Source organism: Sus scrofa, chromosome 7 (assembly GCF_054392235.1).
Source record: "Sus scrofa isolate SSC_HxYL_T2T_F1_AM1 chromosome 7, Sscrofa_HxYL_maternal_Yorkshire_Landrace_v2.0, whole genome shotgun sequence".
NCBI lineage: Eukaryota > Metazoa > Chordata > Mammalia > Artiodactyla > Suidae > Sus > Sus scrofa.
Window position 1 is genome coordinate 134,746,143 of NC_139389.1, and position 21,287 is coordinate 134,767,429.

At 54.8% G+C, this 21,287-nt stretch overlaps 1 protein-coding gene across 15 annotated transcripts in view; it reads left to right on the top strand.

The window, feature by feature from the left end:
• The window catches only part of TRAF3 (TNF receptor associated factor 3), a 115,526-nt gene extending 94,631 nt beyond the window's left edge, over positions 1 to 20,895 (top strand). For 10 of the 15 annotated variants that reach the window (XM_084970233.1, XM_084970236.1, XM_084970232.1 and 7 more), the window contains 6 exons: positions 1,546 to 1,626; positions 4,202 to 4,276; positions 6,180 to 6,272; positions 10,589 to 10,729; positions 14,348 to 14,522; positions 15,363 to 20,895. In XM_084970233.1, coding sequence (XP_084826359.1) covers positions 1,546 to 1,626; positions 4,202 to 4,276; positions 6,180 to 6,272; positions 10,589 to 10,729; positions 14,348 to 14,522; positions 15,363 to 15,934 — 1,137 coding nt within the window. In that variant the 3' untranslated portion in view covers positions 15,935 to 20,895. The remainder of the gene's footprint in view (positions 1 to 1,545; positions 1,627 to 4,201; positions 4,277 to 6,179; positions 6,273 to 10,588; positions 10,730 to 14,347; positions 14,523 to 15,362) is intronic. The other 5 variants (XM_084970240.1, XM_084970241.1, XM_084970239.1 and 2 more) reach the window with 1 other exon arrangement.
• The last annotated feature ends 392 nt before the right edge of the window (positions 20,896 to 21,287 follow it).

Below are 21,287 nucleotides of genomic sequence, written 5' to 3' on the forward strand. Positions count from 1 at the left end.
CCTCACCTCCACTGCCCTGCCGTCCCGGGCCCGACCCCGGTGCTCCCTCCTGGCACCCTGCCGCAGTGGTGATGTCTGTCTGCCGCCAGAGCTGTCCTGGTGGGGCTGACCCAGCACGCAGGGCATGCCTGCCTGGTGAATGACGGTGGGGTTCAGGGAGGGGGGCGTGGCCTCTGTGGAGCGTTTGCCACCGTAGTTCTCCAGGCCCGTGACGATTCAGTCCTCAAGACACCCCCCCCCCCCGAGGAGGGCGGGTCACGCCCCCATCACAGGAGAGGCAGCATGAAGCCGTGTGTCCAGGGTTTCCCACTGAAAGACAGGAGCGCCTTGATTTGGGAGCCCGTGGGGATCCTGAGCACAGCCAGGCACCCCATGGCTGTCCTCTCGTGGGAGGCCTGCTGGTCACTCAGCCTGGTCACTTCTAATGAGCTCTGGACAGCTGTGGACTCGCCTGCCACGGGCTCTGCAGGCCTCTGAGGACCGAGCCCGGGTACAAGCAGCCACGCACCTAGGTTGTCATCTCTGCGCTGCAGACACACTGTGGAGAGAACAGTGTGGCCCTGGCTCCAGGCCTCAGAGGAGAGGAGCGTCCCCCATGGGCCACCGTGTCCTTGACCTCCCGCCTGCCAGGTCAGACTGAGCCTCGCAGCGAGCGCTCCCCCACGCACACTTAACAGCAGTGTAACTGGAGGCGCAGAGAGCATCTGGAAGAGCAGGCTGGGGGCGTTGGGAGGGTCCCAGGGCTGCCGAGGACACCACCACGCTCTCCTCCTGCTCAGTTACAGCCCCGGCTCTGCCACATTTGCCTCCCTCCAGCCACCCTCTGTCACATGTCTGGAGTGCTCTCCAGGCCCTGGGATTTGCTCTCCTTGTGAGAAGTCTTGCCCTGGCTTTGCTTCCGGACAGGTGTACTGGGCAGGTGCCCAGCAGGTGCCCGTGGCATGAATTGAACTGTCATCATCATCTAGGCTCCATCAAGTTGAAATCTGTGCCATCCAGAAAGTGCTAAACCAGAATTTATCCGCATTTTCCACATGCTAAAGAAAATCTAGATAATTTCAAGACAGTAAATACCCAGTAGATCACTTTGTTTTCAGGTTCCTGAGAAGCATTATTTCCAAACCCCAAACTGAGAGGCCAGAGGAAATCCGTCCTTCTCCTCACCAAGCAGAGGCTGGGCACCGCCGTCTCCTGCTGTGGGCGAGGGCAAGGCCAGGCCTGCCTGCACACAGGTGTCGGGCAGCGGCTTGGAGGGGATGCGGCTGAAAGGGAGCCATGGTTGGGGCGCCCCCTCCGGTGGACTCTGCATCCACAGGTGCCCTGGGCAGTCAGGTTGCATAGCCCCGGAGAGATGCCTTCTTTCTCTGTGCTCAAGCTTGGGCAGCACAGCAACTCCTCCGGGGTGATGGGGCTGGCGTGGCTCAAGGCACTCGTGTGAGGGGAGCGCTCCCCTCCAGCCCTTGGGGACCTTGGGGATGTTGGTGGGGTCTCAAGGAAGACGGGTGTGTGTTTCCAAGTTGGCAACGCTTCCTCTTTCCCCTTCAGAAACACGAAGACACCGAGTGTCCCTGCGTGGTCGTGTCCTGCCCGCATAAGTGCAGCGTCCAGACCCTTCTGAGGAGCGAGGTAAGGGCGTGGCCGGGGCCCCTCAGGAGCTGGGAGCCCTTGGGACCCCGCTCTCCCTTGAAGCTGAGGCCCGAGCTTCCCACAGATGGTGGGTCTGATGGGTAGAGCAGGAAACGAGGACAAGCCTTAGGCTCCGTGGAAGCCGGATCTTTCCAACGCAAACAGTTAAAAGCTGCGGAGTGGTACATTCAGGGCGAACATCACCAAGAACTGAGAAAATGGGCATATTTACAGTGCAAGCAATGGTGACGCTTGTTAGGTTTTTTAAAAAAGTCTATTTTTAAGTCTGTAAAATAGGAGTTGCTCTTAAGAGTTGTCTCAGGAAAAGAAATTAATTTAGAGATGCTCCTGCACCATGCTGGCCACACGTGCTGTGCGGGGTCAGTGCTTGGGCGAGTGGGTGCCAGGCCAGTCCCGCATTTGGGGGCCACCAGGAAGGCCACCCTCCTGCTGCCCGTGTCATGCACACTCCTTTGAGGCAGGTAGATTTTGCATTAACCTCATTTGGTCAGGGGATGTCCAGCTGGACTGATTCCAAGGATTCTTAATGGTTTTGTGTCTGGTCCTGACCTGGATCCCTCCAGTCGCTGTTCTGGGGGCTCCTGTGGGCTCAGAGGGTCCCCGTGCCCGGCCCCCTTGGTCCTGGGAGCTCTGATCTGAGGCACCTGCTCACCTCAGCCTTGTTCCACAGCCTGGAATTTTACACCTGAATGTGGGGGAGCGAGGGTCAGCCTCTCACACCCCTGACTGACGGAGGGGACCCATGTGGGCCTGCGGAAAGGACAAGGGGGTGCACGGAGAGCCCTGGTGACCGTGGCCTCTGGGCCCCTGCACGTGCCCCTAGGGATGGCAGGGCCGAGCATGTAGGCTGTTCCCACAGTTGGAAGCCCTTCTGCTAAAGTGAATGGAAGAAGAGTCTACTGTTGAAATAGTTTCCTGGGTTTTATGTACTTTCCTAAATTTTGACTCACTCAGGGACAAAAGCTGCCTCCATTTTGCCTCTGAGTTATTTTTATTTTTAAAAATCTTTAAGCTTGCATTTACCTTGGGTTTCTGGTGAAAGACGCTATTGAGTTATAGATTATTCTTGCTTCTATCCCGAAGTGCCCGTGAATTCTGTAGGTCTCTAAGAATGATGATAATAAAGCCAATTTAGGAAGAAGTACAACCCTGAGTTTATAGTTGGTGCCCTGAGAGTAACATCAGACTCCGCCTATCCTTGATCGTAACATTGTAACTGTTTGCTGGTTAGATTGACAATTGTGTTGATGGCCGTGAAAGACTATGTTTTTAAATTTTCAAATTGGCATTTTTGCACACACGGTCGGTCTTCTGTTGGGTTTCTGTGCCAGTCGCCCGTGACATGGCTTTGGGGTGCTTTCCCCCAGGGACAGGCCAGGCCTCTGACCACCGGGACTCTGCCCTGGCCCAGGTTGGCCGGGCCGTAGTCAGGTGGATCCCTCAGGGCGCCCGTCCTGTTCAGCCATGGCAGCAGGCGGGAAGGCCGTGCTGGGAGCCACTTCCCCTTCCCAAATGCTGACCTGTGGGAGGACAGTCCGTCCTACAGGGCTGAGCAGAAGGTAGAAACATCTGCGCCGCCAGAGCCACGCGCCCGGCTCGTGGGAAAGCGCGTTCCCGGGGCCGCTGCACACGGCCCTCAGACTGTTCTCATTCAGGGTCTAATTGTTTTCCATAAAGAAGATCTATCCCTAGAGTTTCCAGATGAGCATTTCTTCAATAAAGAAGGAAATTATCCTTAAATTGGATTAGCCTAACGCAAAACACAGTGTCTTTAAAATGTAGACATTTCAATTCCCTTTTCTCTCGAGGGGGCATCGTAAGTGCGTTTTATCTGATGATTTGCCAGCATTTCAGCTGAACTTGGGGGGGTTGCCTTCCTCGCAAGACGAGTTAACTCCCTTCTCCCAACCCTCTTGGTTGCTTCCTCTGTTGGGTGGGCGGGGCCGCCTTAGGGCCCCTGTCGTTAGAGCGACCTTCGACCTTCGACCTTCGAGGTCTTTGAGAAGCTGTGGGGGTTTATGGCCCTACAGAGGAAAGGAAGTGTTCCAGGGAGGGAACTGCTCATCTCCAGTTTATCTCTGCGTCTCGAGAGTAACGGTGCACTGTGTGAGCTTGCTTTGAAGGTACTCCTGTGTACTGTATATTAGGTGTGTGGCCCAGTTGCATCCTGAATGCTTCCTATTATTTGTGTTTCATGCAATTTTTGTTGAGAGTCTTTAAATGTGCATTTCAGTTTATGTTTTTTTCCTTTCTTTTTAAAATCCCGGCACTGCAGACGGCATGTCACAAAACAACCCGTTCTAGAGAAACCGCGAGTTTAAGAAATGTTACAGTGAATGTACTTGTGTATATTGGTGTACATATGTGTATACACGTGACGATACTGTATATTTACTGCATATAAGCCTAGGAAGCAGATGCTGTATACACACCTGTAGCTAATAACACCATTCGTAAGAATACAACCCAGATGCTATCTACCTGTGCCCTTGATATGTTTGAACATTTTCATGCAAACGTTTGTGCCACAACTCACGTCTCTTTCCCGTTGCAGTTGAGTGCACACTTGTCAGAGTGTGTCAATGCCCCCAGCACCTGTAGTTTTAAGCGCTATGGCTGCGTTTTTCAGGTCAGTATCCGACATTTGTCCTTCCCAGTCGCTGACATTCCGCCCTGAGAGAAAGTCATTCTATTAACATTTTAACATGCAGACTCTGGACTTCTAGTCTTTGTCACGGAACCGAGTCACCCTGTCGCATGGGTGACGGAAGCCGCATGCAGCAGACGTGGGGGCTCGCTTTCCACGCCGGTGGTGTTTTGCGACTCCAGGTGGACACCTGTGCTGAGAAGGAAGTTAATGTGTTAGAACCGTCACCTTCAAAACCAGCTAGTAAATGGGACAAATAGGACTGACATTCGGTGGGGTTTCTAGGTAGATTGTCCTGGAATCTGAGCTGTTGTTTGAACATAAGTCAGTAGCAAACCGGACATGGTTTCAGCAGCGTGTGCGTCCCTGCGCAGTCGTCAGGATCACCCACGCGTGTGTCCATAAGTGCATTTCGTGTGCATGCCACACCTCCCAGAGACCGTGTGGAGAGGACGTCCCCGTCGCTGCCACACCTGTGCTGTGAGAAACCTGTTCCTGGTTCTTTTTGGTTTCGGTTTCGTTTTTTCTTTTTAACACGTCTGGGATCACTAGTGAGTTTGAACTGAGTTTTCATTTAAATGTATATCTTAATCTTAAAACTATCAAAGGGCAGTATATGCTACAATTAAGGTATTTTATATTCAGTTTTATGTATTACCAATACATTATCATGAAATCAGAACAGAGATATTGGCATCTCAGTATTTTCTTAGAAAGTAAAAAGCCTGAGACTGTAGCTTTCCTTTGCTTCAGTCTCTAAGGAGACTGAGCCTTCACCACTGTTATGTCGTATGTACATATATATCATTCATTCTGTGTATGTATATATATATGTTTATATATATATATAAAACGGTCCTTATATCAACATATATATATGAATATTCTATGTACAGAGTATATGTTTTGGAGATCATTAAAATGCTTTCGGTGGCTTTTTAACTTTCCAAGATCAAAACAAATTATATCTCTATGCACTTTTTCCTTAAATATATGAATTGCTATTCCATGTGCTTATACTGACTCTGAGATGGTCTACATCTCATGTACTCTGTCCATTGTTTATGTTCTGTATGTAACCCTCTAAGTACACTCAGAATATTGAGGAACCTTTTCAGATACAGTGTATTTCATGAGTAAGTAAATACTTTAGTGAATGATTTAGAACGCTACTTGGATGGCATGTTACTAGATTATTGTAGCAGCATCTAGCTATGACTGCAGGTGTCTTAAAATTTTCCACTTATGTTTTAATGCCAAAAAATTTTTCAAAAAACAAAAATGGGGAGTTCCCTTTGTGGCACAGTGGAAAAGAATCTGACTAGGAACCATGAGGTTTTGGGTTCGATCCCTGGCCTCGCTCCTTGGGTTAAGGATCCAGCGTTGCCGTGAGCTGTGGTGTGGGTCACAGACATGGCTCGGATCTGGTGTTGCTGTGGCTGTGGCGTAGGCCGTCGGCTAAAGCTCCGATTAGACCCCTGGCCTGGGAACCTCCATATGCCACGGGTGCAGCCCTAAAAAGACAAAACAAAACAAAACAAAACAAAAATGATATTCTCAAATTTAATTTCTTGATGTTATAAGTATGAAATGTAGGTGAGAAGGCCCTCAGTATGAAGTTTGAAGGGTGAGGAGCAGGGCCCTGGGGTAGTTGTAGAATTCAGTGTCTTGTCTCTGAGCTACTCTGTTCTCCGAGTCCCCCACCTGCACACAGGGGAGTAGGGGCTGCAGAGCGTGACCCCTTTGAGGCTGGAGGCTCCCTGTTCACCTTGTGTGGATAAGTCTCCCCTCTCTGTGCGTGCTGCTGGCTTGGGGTCGTCTGTGAGTCTCTGTCCTCTGTCACGGAATAAGGTTGGCTTAATGCATCGCTTTTTTGTTCTCACAGGGGACAAACCAGCAGATCAAGGCCCACGAGGCCAGCTCTGCAGTACAGCACGTCAATTTACTGAAAGAATGGAGCAATTCTCTAGAGAAAAAGGTACGCAGCACATTTTCCTGCTTTTGTTGGTTATTAATAGTTTCTTCAGATTATTTAAAGAAGAAAACCTTTTTAATAGCAATGGTTTTGGAGTTCCCGTCATGGCTCAGGGGAAGTGAATCTGACTGGTATCCATGAGGGTGCAGGTTCGATCCCTGGCTCAGTGGATTAAGGATCCAGCGTTGCTGTGAGCTGTAGTGTAGGTCGCAGACATGGCTCGGATCCCACATTGCTGTGGCTGTGGTGTAGGCTGGCAGCTACAGCTCTGATTGGATCCCTTGCCTGGGAACTTCTAGATGCTAAGGGTGCAGCCCTAAAAAGACAAAAAAAAAAAAAAAAAAAAAAAGTTATGGTTTTGGATAAAAGAAACAGCATGGAGTTCACATCATGGCTCAGTGTTTAACGAATCTGACTAGGAACCTTGAGGTTGCGGGTTCGATCCCTGGCCTCGCTCAGTGGGTTAAGGATCCGGTGTTGCTGTCAGCTGTGGTGTAGGTTGCAGATGTGGCTTGGGTCTGGTGTTGCTGTGGCTCTGGCGTAAGCCAACGGCTACAGCTCCAATTAGGCCCCTAGCCTGGGAACCTCCATATGCCACGGGTGTGGCCCTAAAAGGACAAAAGACAAAAAAAAAAAAAAAAAAAAAAAGAAACAGCATCAAGAGACTGTCAAAAAAGTAAATTCTCTTTAAGTGATCTTGAGTTTATAAGCGAAGGTGTGTGTTTTTGATAGCTCACTCTTTATTTTTCAATTGCCAAGCAAGTACGAAGTGCTTTTTTAAAAAAATCAGACTGTGGTTATCCTAGCAAGGATCTAGAACAGGGATTGACAAATGTCCAGCCCCCACCCCATCGTTTTGTAAATAAAGTTCGCGGCCCTGCGCGGTGGCTTCAGTGTGGTGTGTGGCTGCCTTGCACCACAAGGGTGGCGCTGATGAGTGGAGACAGACACGGCCTGTGCAGCCTCAAGGATTACCCACGGGCTCCTTACGGAGAAGGCCTGCCAACCCCCGTCCTGGGAGGTTACCATCTGCCCTGCCTTGCCGCCCGCCTTCTAAGTGGCAAGCAGGGAAAGACGCGTCCTCATCACTGGTGTTGCTGTTGAATTTCTCAGCCAGTGGTGTGCGAAGTGTGGGTACCGCGCACCCCCTTCCTGGACACACTCGTGCTCCTGGGCGTCCCCTCAAGGTCCTCAGCGGGGGGTCTGGACTCCTTGGCAGCCCTGTCTGCATGATGCTCCTTCCTGGGGCACTCAGCTCAGCCGGTCCTTCTTCCGTGAGAAAAAGACGGACGCCTCTAAGACTTGATAGACAAGGTTGTCGGGCCTCCTATCGTGGCCTGTGGCTCCTATGCAGAAATAAGCGCTTAAGTTGATATGCAGCAGGCATCTGTTGAGAACTTATGGTGGTCGGAGGGGACGAGGGCAGATGACAGCCAGGCGAGTTGATATTTTCCTTACTAAAGATTTGTAAAGATTTGAATATCTTGTTTTGAGTATTAAATCCAAGTAATTTAAAATGTAAATGTGCTGGAAAGAATCTAAAGCTTTCAATCAAAAGGTGTTTATTAAATCTGGCATAGGAGTTCCCGTCGTGGCGCAGTGGTTAACGAATCCGACTAGGAACCATGAGGTTGTGGGTTTGATCCCTGGCCTTGCTCAGTAGGTTAAGGATCCGGCGTTGCCCTGAGCTGTGGTGTAGGTTGCAGATGCGGCTCGGATCCCGCATGGCTGTGGCTCTGGTGTAGGAAGGTGGCTACAACTCCGATTGGACCCCTAGCCTGGGAAGATCCATCTGCCGCAGGAGTGGCCCTAGAAAAGACAAAGAGACCAAAAAAAAAAAAAAAAAAAATCTGGCATAAAATAGTTTCTCTCACCTAAGTGCTTAAGCTCAGAGGGTAAGCAAAGCGGGGCTCTGCGTGCCGAGTGCACGGTGGTGCACCGAGTGCACGGTGGTGCGGGAGGGCTTCTGTGCGGCGGGAGGGAGCTGTGTTCCGGGACGGTTCACCATCCCCCAGGAGCACGCGGTGGCTCCGCGCTCAGTGACGGCTGACCCGTGGACCTCTTCTTCCCTCTTTTGGAAGAGTGTGTTCTCTTTCTGCCTTTTTAAAATCACAGGCCCAGATCTCAGGGGTTTTGTCCCTCGTAGATGCTGGTTCTCGTTGATCTGCCTTCTCAGTTGATCTTCACTTACAGTGAATTGGTTTGGTTCCAGCCATGCTAGTTGCAGGACAGTGAGTGGGTCTGAGGTGCATGGTTGTGGGTGGTGCTGTCACCATGTGGCTCCTGCCTCCCCACCCGTCACATGTGTTGTCCCCCCGCCCCTGCCCCGACAGAGCACAAGTTTGCATGGTTAGAAACCCCAGGGCACAGCAGAACGGCCGGCCCCCGCGCCCCCGCCCCGCAGCAGGTTCTCGCTGCCACCACAGGTTTGAAACGTCTGCCCTCTCGGTGTCGCTCCGTGAGTAGCCTCTCCTGATCCACCCCTCAGGAGGGCCCCCCAAGCCTCAGCTCTGTGCCCCCTCGTTGATGTTCACGAGAAGGTGTCTCCTTTTGACCGGGCCCAAGAGCAAAAACCGAACAGTGAGTGTAAGTTCTGTATTTTCTTAAAGTGGGAGTTTATTTCTCATTGTGGAATTATTTGGTTGGAATCTCCTGAGTTATCTTCTTCATCTATAATAGGAACTAGAACTTTCCAGTTGGTTCAGAAAAACTGCCTGTTACATTCACAGTCAAAGTAAATCAAACTAAAGAAAAATGGTTTTGTGACACCCAGGCTGTAAAACACCCATCCTCTGTTTTAGGAAAGCCGCCGTCTGAGGGCAGTGTGGGAGCCCGCAGAGCAGGCTGGGTCAGGAAGCACAGGGGCCCCTGTTTTCACCTGCTGTGTGGATGTCGCACTCTGCTTCTGGGAAACACACCCACCAGATGGACGTGCTATGCGGTCCCCCTGCCCGGCGGGTGAAAACAGGGACTGTCGGCGCCAGGTGGGCTCTTGGATTGAAACGTAAATAAATAGAGACAGTTTAGGGGAGCCCCTCAATGAGACGCCGAGTTTCCTGTGACATGAGGTGCGACTGCTAACGTGCCGTTCATCCGCTCATCCTCAGGTAGCCTGATGTGCGCACCAAGAGCCTGCTGTTGGTTTTGGAGCTGCTCCTGAGACTTTTATCCAAAGGGCTGGTGGTGCTTGATCTCTGTCTTTGGGGTGTGGGAATAAGGAGCCTGGGAATTGTGTCCACCATTGACAGATGGGAATGAGTGAGTTGTCACTTTAGCAAAAGCACAAGCACCACGGCTGCGGCCTGGGCCCGTCTGGGTGTGTGCAGGCTGGTCACGTTAGGAGGTTCTGTGAGACGTTAGAATCAAGGGGCCGTGTCCTTTTGTGCCAGGTGAGGCCCTGGGGCAGCGAAGTCTGTGCTGCAAGTTTTCTGTTCCTTCCCAGTCGCCCCCAGGGGCTGAGCATCCTGAGTACTGGTCTTCTTCAGAAGGCAGGGTCAGGAATCCGGATTTGTCCTAGTGCCTTTGGGTTGTCACCTGGTCCTCAGGTGGGGAGGGGTCAGAGCAGCACCTCTGAGCGGCCGTGCGACATGTCCATGAGTCACGGAGCTCACCGTCTTCCCGAGTGGCAGCCGCACAGAGACAGAGACAGCTGTTGGCAGGGGGAGCCTTTCCAAGGCCTGCAGTGCCTTCGTGAAGCCCTGCAAGGAGGCCTTGTCTTCGTGAAGCCCTGCAAGGAGGCCTCGTAGGATCGCCCTCGAAGCCTCGCCCCGGGGGCTTTTAAGACCAGTGTAAATTGGTTCTGGGGAGCTAATTATTTTTCAGAGGGGAATTTTGAGAAAGTCCAATTTTGAAGAGTCCTTGGACCACCGTGGCACTACTGGTGGATGTGCTGAGCTTTGTGGAAGGCCTGCAACCCAGGCCCGCAGCTCATGTCTGCCGGCTGCCCAGGACCAGTGAGCCCGCGAGGGACTGCTCTGGCCTGCTTCCTCCTTATGCTGAGAGCTTTTCAGGGGCGCCTGGTGGGTGGGAAATAATTGAATGGCTTGCAACTATCATTCTTTAAAGTAAAATAGAATAAAATAGGAAATATTCGGGCGCATTTTGAGTGATTACGGCAAGAACTTGGTTTTGTGACCGTTTTTCAGCATGTACACACGTACGCAAGTGCGCGTACAAGCAAGGTGAGATGCGATCATGTGTTTCCTACTGTGTTTCCTGGTCGGAGCTGGGGAGTGGCTTTTAGTTGCCAGCATTGTAATTGTTGCTAATGAACATTAAAACCACTTGCTGTTTGCTTAATTGAAGACTTTCTTTTTCAGGTTTCCTTGCTGCAGAATGAAAGTGTAGAAAAAAACAAGAGCATACAGAGTTTGCACAACCAGATCTGTAGCTTTGAAATTGAAATCGAGAGACAGAAGGAAATGCTGCGAAATAACGAGTCCAAAATACTTCACTTACAGGTAAGAAGCGGAAGATTGTGCCTGCATAAGGGGGACGCATTCGTGTTTCTGGGACCTTCTCAGGGAGGTGATTTCAGCAGAAACCCTGCCCTTTGTCAGACAAGGCAGCTGGTTTCTCTGGCCTAAGGGAAGCAGGGGAGAGGCATCCTGGCCCCGGAGCCCATCTGCGAGGCCGCAGGCGCCGCTCCGCCCCCTCCCGGAGGGCAGGCCCCGTCACGTCACCTCTCCCCTGTGCCATTTATTCATTATCGGCGACGTAAGATGCAAGGCACATGTTTTTAGGTTAGCTGTTTTTGTTATTAAAGATTTCGTATTGTTCCTGAGTAGTCGTGTGTGAGGTTTCACTTCCCAAAGTGAACTGAGGCCAGACGATCCTGTGTTGAATCCGCTGCTGTCACTGCTTCTCCGTGGTGGGCGGTGGTCCCGAGCCGCCTCCGCTCAAGCCCACCAACTCCGCTGCCCCGAGGGCTGTGGTGTGGGGATCGGCCTGATGGAATCTGGCTCCTCGCTTCTGTCACCGTGTGCTTGTTTGGCGGCGCTGTCCTGGGCGCTGTCTTCACATCCGCCTGCCCTCGGGGCCCTTCCCTGTGGACCCCGTGTGGAGCACATTTCCAAAACGGTCTTCCGGTGCTCCCCAAAAGTATCTGGAAGAGAAGATGTTTCTTTCTTTCTTTTTTTTTTTTTTTTTGCTTTTTAGGGCCGTACCCACAGCATATGGAGGTTCCCAGGTTAAGGGTCCAATCGGAGCTGCAGCTGCCAACCTACACCAGAGCCACAGCAACTAGGGATCCGAGCCGTGTCTGTGACCTACACCACAGCTCACAGCAACACCGGATCCTTAACCCACTGAGCGAGGTCAGGGATCGAACTCACAACCTCATGGATGCTAGTTGGGTTTCTGTTGTACCACCAAGAATATCTTTCTGCCCATTTTAACATTGAGATGAGTTACAGTGCCTTGAATTGCATAGGGATTTAACTTAGTTTCATTGTATTAAATTTCCTGGTTGTCCAGAGACGAGGAAAAACATGAGACATTAAATTGAGTAGAAAAGATACAAATTGCAAGTACTGAATCAAGCCAGAAAGTACAAGGTCACATAAAATACTGCGAGGCAGCCGGACCTCCTCTTCCCTCATCTCCCTGTCCTGACTCTGCTCCTCCTCATACAATACAGATGTCAGCGAAAAGCCACCTCCTCCCGGAAGCCCCCCCAGCCTCCTCGGTGCCCCCCCAGCCCTGTGTGGTGAGCCACCCTGCTGCTGACAGACCTGTGGAGCTCTGTCCTCTCCTTCCCTGTGTCTCGAGCAGACCCTAGATCCTGAGCAGGACAGGGCCACACAGGAGTCCCCACAGTAGGCAGACACGATGCAGGCAGAGCGTTTGCTCTTGCCGCCCGAGGAAGGTAGCTTCTTACTGTTTTACTTTGTAAAGGACACGTTTCTTCTTAATTAAAAAGACAGCCTAGGAGCTCCCACTGTGACGCAATGGGATTGGTGGCGTCTTGGGAGCACTGGGACGCAGGTTCGATCCCCGGGCCGGCACAGTGGCTTGAGGATCCAGCTTTGCTGCAGCTTCAGCTCAGGTTGAGACTGCGGCTTGGAACTGATCCCTGGCCCAGGAACTCCATGTGACCTGGGGCGGCAAAAAATGGGGGGGCTGGGGGGCAGAAGCAGCCTAGATGTGGTCAGTAGGAGCCACATGAACAGTCGTCCTGCAGTCGGAGGGTCTTGGGGCTGGAGTGAGCTCTGTCCACGGGACCCCATCGCATTGGCTCGGTGACTGCATGGTGTGAGGCAACACACGGCAACTTCAGCCCTGAGGGGCACGAGCCTGAGACAGACAGAGTGATGCCTGAGCCATCCTGTGATTAGGGCGTATTCCCATAGTGTGTGGTCTGTGCCATCCAGCTCAGCTCCTGAATCCTTTCTGCTAAGAAAATCCTCACTTGGCTTTAAGGCGGGTTTTTCTGGAGGCGCTCCCCTGCTTGGGGAAGGACGTGGGCTTGCTGCATCTCACAGGGGCTGGTGGAGGCCACCGCTCTGCCCTGACCCTGCACCGCTTTCCCAGGTGACAGCAGAACCTCCCCTTGCCGCGAGTGCGCCCTCCTGACTGTGTTCTTGGTCCCGCTGTCGCCTCAGACTCCTGGGCTCTGCTCCCGGGAGCCCCTCACCGCTTCACACCGCTGCCCTCATGTGTCACCTGTCTCGGGGTGAGGGATGGCCTGTCCCGGGCTGTCCTGCGGCCCGTGGCTCACTCCAGGGTCCACCAGTCACGCAGGGCCATCCCTCAGACCGGCCACTGATCGGGTGCCTTTTCATTAACTGCCCTCGTGTGTTCAATAGTGTCCCCCTCAGCCTGGTTTGTCACTTTGTCATTTGAGTAAGTAGAGGATGAAAGAACAGTTACAGATACTCAGTAGGAATACATTACAGGTTCGGGTGTCTGTTAATATCAGTTTCATTGTCCCCAGAAAATAGACTTTGTGAGCTAATAACCATGCCTTAGTCGTCGGTATTTAAAAATGAGGTAAGTCAGTGTAGCAAGCAGCAGTCTTTGGAGAAATCAGCGTTACTTTTCAAATGTTAGCTAATATCAGGGTTTCTTGGAAAGAGGAGGAAGATCAACACTGTACTTTTATCCCCAAAAAGTAACCCAAGCCTCTGTTTGTTCCTTCACGGTTACTGAGAACCAGCAAAGGTGCTGAAACCTAGAAGTTTAAAAATAGGCCCAGAAGCAGAAGTGCCCTCAGCAGGCGCTCGGGACGCTCCGCTGCCAGGCCTGCAGCCGCTCAGCCTTCGGGAGCTTGATTTCAAAGACGCGGGTCCTCTTTAGTAGTGAAGACCCGCTGGGTCGTCTGACCTGCGGGCAGGCCAGCCCTTCCCACAGACCGGCCCCAGTCCCGCCCCCCGGGACTCATACGGATGGGCTGGCCTCGGGCTTCTGGGAAACGGGCTTCTGACTCATTTAAATCGAGCCTCCCTGTCGACAGCCGCGTGTTTGTCAGCAGGACCCTCTGCCCCCCGATGGCCACAGGACACTGAGCTGGGTGCCGTGGAGGGAACAGAGCCCTCTCGTAGGCCCCCGGGGCCTTCATGAAGACCTGCCGCCATCCTGCACAGACAGCCAGGGCTCTGGAGCAGGTGGCAGCGTGGTGGCAGCGCTACCCTGGGACACAGGCGGGGTTCTGGAATGCCCTCTGCCCCCGCAGGGATAGGGTGGCCCCTCTGGCCCTAGACCAAGCCGCGGGTAGGAAGCTCACATAGCTTGGCCCCAGCTGGTGCTCAGCCCTGTTGGGGATAGAGGCCTTGAGAAGGGCCAGTGGGCGTGACTCCAGTGTCCTGAAGAGAGAGGCTGGCACAGAGCAGTGTGGGGGCTGAGGGCGCCGCAGGCGGTGGGTGGGGCCTCTCAGTCCTTCCTGGGAACTGGGGACCTCTGTACCTGTGTCCCCCGAGATGCCTGTGTGCCCTGGATATGATGCCCTGTGAAGGCTGGTGTGGGGCAGCGGGCCTTGTGACCCTGCTCTGCTCCTGACTCGCGGGTATTTGATGGCCGTGGTGCCGCATTTTCGGAGAGTTCTGACTGTGTGTTGCCTTTCTGACCCTTTGATTTGGAAGCGAGTCATAGACAGCCAAGCAGAGAAACTGAAAGAGCTCGACAAGGAGATCCGTCCCTTCCGGCAGAACTGGGAGGAGGCAGACAGCATGAAGAGCAGCGTGGAGTCCCTGCAGAACCGGGTGACCGAGCTGGAAAGCGTGGACAAAAGCGCGGGCCAGGCGGCTCGCAACACAGGTGAGGCAGGCGGGCCGGCAGGAGGCGTGCGGATCGGGGCGGGCCTGGGACGGGCGCCACGTGTCTTGGCTCCTCCTGGGCGCCTGGCCGGGTCCCAGGACCCCAGGTTGGCAGCGTGGCCAGACGCTGAGGTGAGTGGCGCGTGGGCTGTGCTCCCCGGCTCCAGACCCTGCGCCGTCAGGTCGGGCACTTGCTGCCGAGATGCCTTTGGCAGAGACGGGGACATTTCCCACGTAGGCTTGTCCCCTCCAGGCGGGCGAGGCCAGTGTGGCAGAGCACAGGTATGGGGCAGACCCGGGTGGAGGGCGGGGCCTGCTGGGTGGGGTGTCCCCACTACTCACAAAGGTCCCAGAGGGTGACCAGCGGGTGAGGCGGAAGACCTGGCCCGCCCAGCGGCCTGCTTCTGACACCAGAAGCTCCTGCGGCCGCTGCTGTAGGGACTGAGGGACTATTCTGAGTGTTCGCATGGAAAGGATTAAGAGGGAGAAAGAACAAGGATTAGGTGCTGCAGGCAGGCTGGATTAAGCCGCCCGAGGCCGTGGCGTGCGGGGCGACGGCTCAAACTCTGCAGATGGCTCCTCGCATGGAGGCTGGAGGCCGGGTCCCAAGGGGCCTCAGGGGACGGCTCCCCGTCTGGAACCTGCCTCGGGGGGGCCCGTGACACCCAGGCCTGAGTCAGCCGGGTATCCCCCCTCAGCAGGCTGTGGCCGTGGGTGCTGGGGGTCTGCGGCCCCTCTTCCCTGCCCCCAGCAGCTACAGTGCCTCTAGGCCGCTTAGCTCAGATGCTTCTGCCTCCGTGATAGTCACGTGTCTCCGCACCCGTCTCTCCTGCCTGCCCAGGCCTGCTGGAGTCCCAGCTGAGCCGGCACGACCAGATGCTCAGTGTCCACGACATCCGGCTGGCCGACATGGACCTGCGGTTCCAGGTCCTGGAGACCGCCAGCTACAACGGCGTGCTGATCTGGAAGATCCGGGACTACAAGCGGCGGAAGCAGGAGGCCGTCATGGGGAAGACGCTGTCCCTCTACAGCCAGCCCTTCTACACCGGCTACTTTGGCTACAAGATGTGCGCCAGGGTCTACCTGAACGGGGACGGCATGGGCAAGGGCACACACCTGTCGCTGTTTTTTGTCATCATGCGTGGGGAGTACGACGCTCTGCTCCCCTGGCCGTTCAAGCAGAAAGTGACGCTCATGCTGATGGATCAGGGGTCCTCCCGGCGGCATCTGGGAGACGCCTTCAAGCCGGACCCCAACAGCAGCAGCTTCAAGAAACCCACGGGGGAGATGAATATTGCCTCTGGCTGCCCAGTCTTTGTGGCCCAGACTGTGCTAGAAAATGGGACATATATTAAAGACGATACCATTTTTATTAAAGTCATAGTGGATACTTCGGATCTGCCTGACCCCTGACCAGTCCTGGGGAGGTGGATTGAGCAGAAGGCAACTCCTCTGGGGGTTTGAACCGACTGTCTCCACCGAGGTCCTCGCGCTCGGAAAAGGACCTTGTGGACGGAGGAAGCGGCGGAAGGCGGCCTCGGGCCGGCGAGAGGAGCCACACGTGAGGACCTACTCGACACGCTTTCTAACAGACTCGCAGCCCTTCGCTCTGAAGAGGTATTTGTCCTTCGCCGAGACAGATACTGCTGTCAGAGAAGGGTTTCATTTTCATTTTTAAAGATCTAGTTAATTAATTAAGGTGGAAAACATATATGCTAAACAAAAGAACCATGATTTTTCTTCCTTAAACTTGAACACCAAAAAAAGAACGCGCACACACACACACACACACACACACATACACACACACACACACCTGGGGACAGCTGGACGTGTCAGCATGTTAAGTAAAAGAAGAATTTATGAAATAATAATGCAATTCTGATATATTCAAAAATTCAAGAGTACAGTCTTGTTTCAAATATAGTACATTGTCTATTTTTAAGGCCTCATCTGGTCTCTGTTTTAATAATTTGTTTGTCAGAGGACCCTGACGTTACACTTAGGTCTTTTTTGAAAGTCTCTAAATTCAGAATCATTTTTTAATTTAAAGTTCTAAGATAATTGTTACTGCAAACATTTTATTTTAAAACGTTGACAGACTGATATTTCTTGGAAGAAAATGTAAAATATCAAACACTGGTTATCACTTGTGATAGGAAAGAGAATATTCAACCCGTCGTTATTTCTCGTTAGAAATGTGAACCTTCACTATCTGTCGTAGTTAATGACACTACTGCAAAATTACTATGAAAGGAGAATTGCTCATGGATGCTGTGCATCATTTTCAGATTTATACTTGTTTTCACCCTAAAATAGGGCATTAGTTGAACTTTGGAGTTCTAAACAAAATCCTCTAGGTTTTTAAAATTCTGCCCCATGTGTTCAGACAAGCGCTCTATGCTGACAACACCGACCTTCCGTGTCCCGTGTCCGGGGTGGGCAGCTGACTTGTGCTGAAGGAGGCCACAGCAGATGCGTTTCTTCATCCTGTCCCGTTGCTGCATTTGTTAACCTTTGCGTGGGGGTGGGGGGTGGCGTGCTGTACATGTGCCTTAGCTGTGACATGCTGCTTCTTGACCCCAGCTCTGTGCTCCCCGTGATTCCAGAAGGTGATTGTGCAACCAGACTTTCCTCTTGACCGCTAGACCGTTGCCTCTTCCAGGGCCCTCACTGGGCCCTGCTCCTGCGGACGAGGCCGGGCCCTGTCCTCGGCTTCCGGAGCCTCCACTGCTTAATTATCACAGATTCCCAATCTCTAGGCCCCCAGAGTGAGCCGCCTGGTCCAAGCGCAGGCAGGAGCAGGGAGTGGGGCGGAAGCGGCGCCCCTCCGAGTCCCTGGGCTGCGGCGCCACGCCGTCCAAAGCAGCGCCCCCGAGCATTCCAGAGACCCCCCCCGGGGGCCACCCAGGCTGACCGGCAGGCGGCCCGGAGCTGCCCCTCTCTTGGGAGGGGTGGTCTCGGGTCTGCCGTGCAGCCTGCACCTGCCCGGACGGCTGTTCTCACCCGTTTACCTTCTCTCAATGGTCCAACTGTGACAGAAGCGGGGCCCTGCTCCTGTGCCCCTGCTATGCACCACGCCTCATGGGTGCTCTTACCACTGATGGGTGCTACACGTGACGGGTGCTTCTTCGGCAAAACCAATGTGTGTGAACCGCCGCATCTGTGCCACTCACCCAAAAGACGCGCCCACGATTGGCCAGCTGGGCCGCGCACCTCAGACTGCCTGCCTCCGGGCTCCCCGCGGCTGGGTGGTGCCCGGTGGCCCCCGTGTCTCTGGTGCTGCCACCTGCCCTGGGTGTGCCTTCGCCCCGGTGCCTGCTGGAAGCGCCCCTCTCCACACTGTCGAGAGCCTCCATAAGTGACCTCACCAGGTCCGAGCACCTCTGCTGTGCCCTTTGGCAGATAAAATGCTCAGTTGTCTTCATCTTCCCTTTCCCCGCTGCCCGGGGCTGGCTGTGGCGGCGAACCGGGGTCGTGGGTTCTGCCCAGTACAGAGTTGCGTGTCCCCACTCAACGAGGACCTCCTGTGGGTGCTGCGGGACCCCTGTGTCCTCGAAGGTGCCCGACCTCCTCCAGGCCTTGACCTGGTTCTGCCCAGAGGCCCAGGGAGGGGGGACGCCCGGCAGGCCCTTCCCCGCCTCGGGTGGCTTTCCTGAGCCAGGGGTTACCAGCAGGGACCCCCCGCCACGTCCTCCCCTCCAGAAAGCACGGACGCTGCTAATGCTTTTGGGATGAGCGGCATCTTGGTCTGGCAAAAAAAGCAGCTCCCCTCCCCTGGGCTGAAGTCCTGCTGGGGGCGGCCGGCCGGGGGGCCCTGGGGACTTCACCAGTGGCTCCTCCTGGTGGGAGGCACCGGGAGTCCTGGCTGCCCCCGGGGACCCGAGTGGCTGGCTTGGGTGCGGCGGTGGCGAGAGCTTCACACTGTGGCTCGGTGAAGGTTGCTGGTGACGGTTGGTGGCGTGTGGGGTCGCAGGCCCTTTGGCCACTCCGTGTGCACCTGCCACTCGCGCACGCGAGCTTGCACAGTCCATCCTGACGTTCGGTGCTCGCCGCCGGGCCGGCCTCTCTCTGCCGGGGCCCCAGCGACAGGGCCGGAGTCAGACGCGGTGCGTGGCTGTGCTTTTCCCATTGACTGAACAGGACAGACTCCCCACAGAACAAACTCCCAGTCCTTTAGAGGAGCCGCACCAGGTCCTGTGCTGAGGTGGCTGTCGCCTGTCCCGGGAGTGACAACCAGACCTGGCCCACCTGCCCTGCAGCTCTGGACGCGGCGGGCCGGCGCAATGGCCAGCGGGGCCCGGCCTGCAAGACAGGGCCAGGGCGGCCGGAGCGGCTCACCTGGGCCTTTTTTACAGGTTAGGGTTTCAGTTTCCTGGTTTGTAGATGACAAGGAGACAAGTAGGGGTTCGTGTAAATTGTTTGAAGACATGCGACCCAGGAGAGTGGCGCCGACCCCAGAGAGCGAGTCGGGGGCGTCAGCTGTGCAGGTGGACAAGGAGGGCTCTGTGAGGGCAGCTGTCCCCCCAAGTCCCAGCCCGGCCCCAGGGCCCAGCCACCGGCCGGGTGAGGGGGAGACTCTCGGCCAGGCGGCTGTTTCCCCACCTCCCGGTGCCCGCCCTGTCCTGGGCCCCGAGGACTGTGGGCTGCAGGAGACCCGCCCTCCCTGGTGGCCGACTCCACCGGGCCTTTCAGACCCCGGCCAGCTCCAGTGGCCTCCGCCCGGCCCTGTGGCCACCTTGGCCAGGACGGTGCAGCCCCTCCCCAACCAGCTCATCTGCTCCAGGGTCCCGAGCCGCCTGGGGCCGCCAGTCACCCTCGGTCCGGTGAGGGTGCTGTGCCTGGCACCCGAGCCTGTGGGCAACGTCAGGCAGAGGAAGGGGCAGCCGAACGGACCCTTAAACAGAACAGGGTCCGAAGTGGAGCCTTTCCTGGTCAGCCCACGGGGACGGGGAGAGAGGCAGGACCCCAGTGCGCCCTGGGGCGCAGTCCCACCTTCTTCCCGGAGTGACGTCATCCTGTGCTGGACGCAGGCCTTTCCGGCCCCAGCATCTCTGCCAGGCTCCACAGGCTTGGTCTGGGGGTCAGAGCCCTCGTGGGCCCCTTGCCCACACCTCCACCCTCCAGCCTGTCCCCGTGCTTGCGTGATCATCAGTGCTAGAAAGGGCTCAGGCAGAGCTGTCAACTGCTGTTTTTTTTTTACTTCTAGTCCAGACCCTTACTGCTCAGGCCGCAGAGGGGAGCGGGGGCGTCCTGGGAGCGCCTCTGCTCTGTGACGATGGGGGTTCTGTCCCCCAGTCCACTTCTCAGCCCGAGACCATGGTCCTGTTTGCTCTTCGCACATCTCGGTAGTCCTGTGTTTTCCAAAGTAGAGCGTGTCCACTAGGGTCCAGGTCCCAGGAGCTCAGCGTGAGGCCCCCTGTGGGCAGGTGACCCGGTCGTCTTTACTGTCTGCCGGGCGGAGCGGGTTGTCGCCAGGGAGCCAGGCGGTGGGGGCGGAGACCCGGACGTGTCCCTGGTGTTTCTCTGGCCTTGGGAGACCCGGGCCGCAGGTGGTCGGTCCCGCTGGGGCCCCAAGCAGTGCTTGCCTTTCATTTCTGCTGCGGCTGCTGTGTGTAGTCTGTCTCGTGAGCGCGTGCGGAAGGGGTGAAGCCCGGACGGCTGTTCCACTCCTGCGATTCGCGGTGGCGGCTCCTAACTCAGTCCCCTTAGACCAGGGCGGTAACCTTCAACAGCAAACTCAACGACTCAATTGGTAAACGCAAAAGCTGGCGCCACTCCCAAGGATGTCTCTGCGAATCCCCTGTAGCATCACACCCGTGGGGAAGGACTCACGGCCGAGCAGCTTCTGTGGTGAAGGAAGTGTGCGCTCCTCGGAGACACCGGGCAGCGTTTCCAGAGTCGGTTCTTTCTCTGACGGCACACCTCTTCGTTCAGTTCTGTTACCCAAACAAAGACCAAAGAAGGCCAATCTCTCATTTGACTCTTCTCAACCTGCCTGTGTTAAAACTCGCGTCTGTAGTAACCGCTCGCTGTGAGGACCCATCTCGACCGTCCAAGTGATTGCGACCAGTGACTCACGTCCCGTGTTTTCCTGCTCTTCTGAGAAAAAGACAAAAATCTAAGTTATTGCTCAGCAATAATCATGTTGTTACTGTGGATGAACAACATGTCTGATTTCCCGACAGCATTATTATGTTTTATATTTGTGTTTACTGTATATCGTGTGTGGTTTTATTTGGTATTTATTTGTGTTTTGAGGTCTTGCAATGTTTTTGTGTTTCCGATGCTAATAACTAAAGTTTGTAAGAGTGTAGAATGCAAAACTTTGAAATGCTAAACTGTCTTATTAGAGGAAAATAAATCTGACTAAAGAGTCTTGTTTCTTTATTGCAGACTCACAGGCCCCGGGCATGGCCCCCAGGCAGTGGCCCTGGGCTCTGGGGGAGGGTCCTGCACGCCTGCCGTCCCTGTCCTGGGCCCTGCAGACTGGGCAAACAGACAGCCCCTTCCCTTCAGGCGCTGCCTTTGTCCAGAGCCCCAGCCAGGTGGCCCTGCCTCTCCCGGGGGATCCCGGCCCGTTTCGACCGCTCAATCAGCTGTGGGGCTGTGGGCTCTCTGAGCCTGTTTATTCATCTGTCAGGTGGAAGAGCAGCATCCAGCCCCTTTTCCGGAACACGGGGGCTGGTAAACAGCCCGGCTGGCTCGGATGTTGCAGGTGGCTATGGGGGCTCTCAGTTGGGGTGTGGAGTGTGGGGCCGAGACG